We start from the raw sequence: 5,594 nt of genomic DNA, 5'->3' as shown, positions 1-5,594 counted from the left end.
ACTAACACAGACTGAAGTGAAAAATTTGAACAGGCCCATCACAAAAGAAGAAATTGAACAGGTCATCAAAAAATTACCAACTAAAAAAAGTCCTGGCCCAGACGGTTTCACTGGAGAATTCTATAAAACATTCAGAGAAGAAGTGATACCGATTCTACTCTTGCTTATTGGTCCCATATTTCATGAAAAAAATAAAAATTTTAAAAGTTATATATTTACCTGACAAAGAATTGGCCAGGCTTCCTCTCCGTAATTTACAGTCATCTTGACTAAGCTGTCGTTGGAGTTTAGCTTTTCCAGTGGATGAAAATATGTCAGGATTACTGAGCTTCCTGAAGAGCAGGGGACTAAGTCCAGTTACCACATCCTTCAAAGAGAGAAGAGTAAAACACAGATCCTTAATGCCTTCTCTAGCATACAAGAACTCTATATTAAACCTCTCTACAACATTCATTACAGTTAAAAAGTGACAATATTTTCTATTCTTTTCTCACGACCCAATGCCAGAAACATATTTCTTATTAAAAGGTATTTATGTATACAATGAAGTCCATGGAATATTGATTATAAACACCCAGAGGAAAAACAGGGGAGGTGGTTCACAAGATAATGTGGTAAGATACTTTGATAAACTACATTATTACTAATGAGTACACTTGTAGTTATTTAACTAAAGTATTTACATATTCACATACTCTTTATATTCACTTACTCTTCTTATACTCAACAATGAAAGGCAATTTAGTTTAAAAAAGTGAAAGTCATTATAGAAGAGTTCCAGTAAGATGCACAGAAAGACTGCACAGACCCTCATCAACAAAGAAAAGGGTAACCAATTAACACGGATACAGAAGATAATCCTAAAACCCTGAGCCTTGAAATGAAGGATATAGAAGTGGACTAAACTACAACTAGCAGAAGAATTTGCATGAAAAAACCAATAATGGAGACATACGAAGCTGCAATCTAGCAGCGATCCTGATGGCACACACAGCTTGGACATTGTCGAGTGGTGGTAGGACCTAAGAATTAACCTAAAAATCAGCTCTGCTAGCCAGGGACTGCACGGAGGACTGCTCTGGCGGCTGAAGAATAAAAGGGAAAGGAATGAAGAGGAAGGCAGGCTGAGCAGTGAACTTTTTGCCTGTCTAGAGGATGCAGCCAAGTTGAACATTTACAAGTGGCTTGATCATTTCTGATATTTAAAGGGACAGCATTCTCCCAGATTCCAGGGACTTAAGAACAGGCTCCACTTGCGGGGAACCACAAGGACATTCCAGACCCAGACGACTGGAAAGGTGCAACATTCACCTTGTTATTCTTATATCCCACACCCTCTTGGTGAATAGAAAGGCAGCCATCCCTAACTCCCACCTACCTTCTGGGCCAGCAGGAATTCCATCCCAGTCTACGTCTTCGCACGGAGCCTGGGTGCCCTTGACCCGCCCTGCCCCGATTTTTTTTTCCTTTTTTCTATTTTTTAGTTTGTTTGTTTTTGTCTGTTATAAAACTACTACTATTATTATTACTACTTTTGTTCTGTTTACTATTATTCTTTATTCTTCCCCTCCCAGGTTCTAGTTTTCAACTTTTTGTCTTTTCCCTGTTCCTGGTTGCAATTTTTCTTTTTCTTTCTCGTAGTGAACCCCATTCCTTATTTTCCTTTTGGCATTTTTCCCATTTTTTTCTTCATTATTCTCCTTCTCTACCTTTTTTCTCTCATTGCCCTCTCCCCAGATATTATTGGGGGGTAGGGTTATCCCACCTTTTTCCTCGTTTTGGCCACTGTTCCTGTGTGATTACACAGTGTCTTTTGCCCATTTGCTTCTACTGCTTTGTTGGTTATTCAATTATTACTTTTGTCTAACTAAGTGGACGACAGCAACACTCCCCATACAACACAACTACACTGACACGTCCTGCAGGTTCACTTATTAAATGAGAGCCACCACTTCCTTCTCCAAAGGGCCAACAATACACAACCACCAAAGAAGACCCTGACTCACACTTGGCTGCTCTTCACAAACAGTTAACAGAGATCTAAATACAACACCACCATGATGTCTTGGAGACAGCAGACCATCACAGTCCACACAAAGAAGCAAGATAAAGTGGTAGAAACAAAGGTGCAGGATACAGACCCAGAACACATCTCTGAGGAAGAAGCAGCATTAGAACCCTCTGATAAGGATTTCAAAAGAATTATATTTAGGTATCCTTACAGGATGGAGAGACAGACCAAAGAAAACACAGAAAAAATCCTAGAAGAATTTTGGAAGAAAATACAAGAACAAAATGACAAAATAAATGAAAAATTAGAAATCATTCTAAATCTACAGATAAAAATCCAGAAGATTAATGCTAAATTGTCACAAATAGAGAACACATAGAAAGGGGAAAGGAGTACAATTGATACAATGGAAGACAGAAATAATGAGATTGAAGACAAATACCTGAATACTTCTTTGCAAAGGGATCAATCAGAAAAAAATAACAAAACAAAATGAAGATAGCCTAAGGTACATGTGGGATACCATCAAAAGGAATAACATACGTGTCACTGGAATTCCAGAACAGGAAAAGAAAAAGAAACTCACTGAGAAAACTGTCCAAGATTTGTTGGAGGAAAACTTCCCTGATATGATGAAAGATGACAATTTATCCATTCAGGAAGTCCAACAAACCCCAGGATATACCCCAAAAGAAAATCACCAAGACACATCATCATCAAACTCATCAAAAACAAAGACAAAGACAGAATCCTAAAGCAGCAGGGGAAAAACAAAAATTACTTACAAAGGACAACCAGTAAGAATAAGCTCTGATTTCTCAGCAGAAACCATGCAAGTGAGAAGGCAATGGGACGGTATACATAAAACCCTGAAAGAGAAAAATTTTCAACCAAGAATTATATACCCGGCAAACCATCCCTCAAATATGATGGTGAAATTAGGAGATTTCCAGATAAGCAAAAACTAAGGGAATTTGTTAAAACTAGAACAACCTTACAAGAGATACTAAAGGGAGCCCTTTGAATAAAGAACCAAAAATAGCAAACAACAACTGACCATTAATATGCAAGATGACATAATCCAGAAACCACAGCTATGGACATATCCAAAGTAAAATGAGTTTACAAGACTGTAAACAGGGAACCAGAGACATCAATTGGCAAGTGAGGACAACTACAAACCAAAAACAGGGAAAATACTTTGTAGTTACAGAACTTCTAAATGGTGAGGAAGTCAAGAGAGTTTCAGGGTAGAAAGGACTGCTCTCATCTCGGGGAGAAAATTACAAATCACAGGGTAACCTCAAAGAAAAATGATAAACCTTCACATCACAATAAAAAAGAGGACAAGCACAAATATTTGGCAAATACTAAAACAATAGCAACAAAGGAAATAATGACACGATTCATAAACATAATTGAGTTCAGCACAGAAAATAATATGCAACAAAGAAATCAGGGACACTATGAAAAAACACATAACAAAATGACAGAAACCAATTTATACTTGTCAATAATTACACTGATGTTACTGGACTAAATGCACCTCTCAAGAAAACAAAAACCCATCAATATGTTGTCTACAAGAGACACACCTTAGAGACAAAGACAAAAATAGACTAAAAACCAAAGGTTGGAAAAAGATGTATCAAGCAAATGGCAACCGTAAAAAAGCAGGAGTGGCCATATTAATTTCTGATCAAATTGACTTTAAGCCAAAAACCACCACATGAGACAAGGAAGGACATTATATAATAATTAAAGCATCAATTCAACAAGAAGATATAACTATAATAAATACCTATGGGCCCAATGAAACAGCCCCAAAATATATAAATAAGACTTTAAAAGAGCTGAAAAAGGAAAATAGATGCCTCCACAGTCATAGTGGGAGACTTTAATACACCACTTCCAATGAAAGAACAACTGGAAAAACAAAGATACAGAAGAGCTAAACAATACATTCCACAACTTGACCTTATAGACATCTACAGAGCACTTCACCAATAACAACACAATATACATTCTTTTCCAGTGCACATGGAACATTTTCCATGATAGACCATATGTTAGTCCATAAAGCAAGCCTTCATAAATTTAAAAACATTGAAATACTACAAAGCATCTTCTCAGACCATAATAATATCAAATTAGAAATCAATAGAAGATCAATGGAAAAAACAGTAAACCAATGGAAACTGAACAACACCCTCCTTAAGAAAGACTGGGTAAGAGAAATAATAAAAATTGAAATTCAAAAATTCCTGCAATCAAATGAGAATGAACATACAACATACCAAAACCTATGGGACACAGCAAAAGCAGTGATCAGAGGCCAATTTATAGCAATATACACACTTTAAAAAAGAAGAGCCAAAATCAACACTTTAAACCAACATCTCCAATAATGAGTAAAAGAACAAGAAAAGCCTACAGACATCAGAAAAAAGGAAAAAAATAAAGATTTGAACAAAAATCAATGAAACAGAAAATAGAAGGGCTATAGAAAAAGTCAACAAAACCAGAAGTTGGTTTCATGAAAAAATTAATAAAATTGAGAAACCACTGACAAATTTAACAAAGGAAAAGAGGGAGAGAACACAAATAAGACAAATAAAAAACAAAATGGGTGACATCACAACAGAACCAATTGAAATAAAAAGGATGATATCAGGATACTATGAAGAACTGAACTCCAACAAATTTGAAAATCTGGAAGAAATGGACAGATTTCTAGAAACACACCACTTACCTAAAGTAACAGACTGATGTGGAAAAGTTGAACAGATCCATATCAAAAGAAGAAATTGAACAGGACATAAAAAAATTATCAACAAAAAAAAAGTCCTGGCCCAGACGGTTTCACTGGAGAATTCTACCAAACATTCAGAGACAAACAGACACCAATCCTACTCAAACTATTCCAAAACATAGAAAATTATGGAATCCTCCCTAACTCATTTTATGAAGCAAGCATAAACTTGATACCAAAACCATGCAAAGACATCACTCTAAAGGAAAACTACAGACCAATATCCCTCAGGAATATAGACATAAAAATCTTCAACAAAATCCTAGCCAACAGACTCCAACAACATACCAAGAAATCATTCATTATGACCAAGTGGGGTTCATATCAGGTATGCAGGGATGGTTCCACATTAGAAAAACAATCAACATCCTCCACCACATAAATAAAACAAAGAAGAAAAACCACATGATCATATCAATTGATGCAGGAAAGGTATTTGATAAAATCCAAAACCCATTCCTGAACAAAACTCTCAGCAAAATAGGAATAGAAGGGACATTCCTCAACATAATAAAGGGCATCTATGCAAAACCAACAGCGAACATTATTCTCAATGGAGAGAGATTGAAACCATTCCTCTTGTGAACAAGAACCAGACAAGAATGCCCTCTATCACCACTTCTATTCAACACTGTACTGGAAGTCCTAGCCAGGGCCTAAGGCAAGAAAGAGAAATCAAAGGCATCCAAATCGGTAAGGAAGAAGTCAAACTATCCTTATTTGCTGATGATATGATTCTGTAGCTAGAAATCCAGGTGACTCAAGTCAAAA

General features: G+C 36.3%; 1 protein-coding gene across 1 annotated transcript in view; it reads right to left on the bottom strand.

Moving 5' to 3' along the window:
- The window catches only part of MAST2 (microtubule associated serine/threonine kinase 2), a 394,690-nt gene that overhangs the window by 331,196 nt on the left and 57,900 nt on the right, over positions 1-5,594 (bottom strand). The window contains exon 2 of the mRNA XM_007946677.2: positions 220-367. Within this exon, the coding sequence (XP_007944868.1) occupies positions 220-367 (148 nt within the window). The remainder of the gene's footprint in view (positions 1-219; positions 368-5,594) is intronic.

Source organism: Orycteropus afer, unplaced genomic scaffold, assembly GCF_000298275.1.
Source record: "Orycteropus afer afer isolate SDZICR_OR568_19922 unplaced genomic scaffold, OryAfe1.0 scaffold00169, whole genome shotgun sequence".
Lineage (NCBI taxonomy): Eukaryota > Metazoa > Chordata > Mammalia > Tubulidentata > Orycteropodidae > Orycteropus > Orycteropus afer.
Note: the sequence above shows the minus strand (reverse complement) of the source record. Positions and strands in the feature narration are given on the sequence as shown.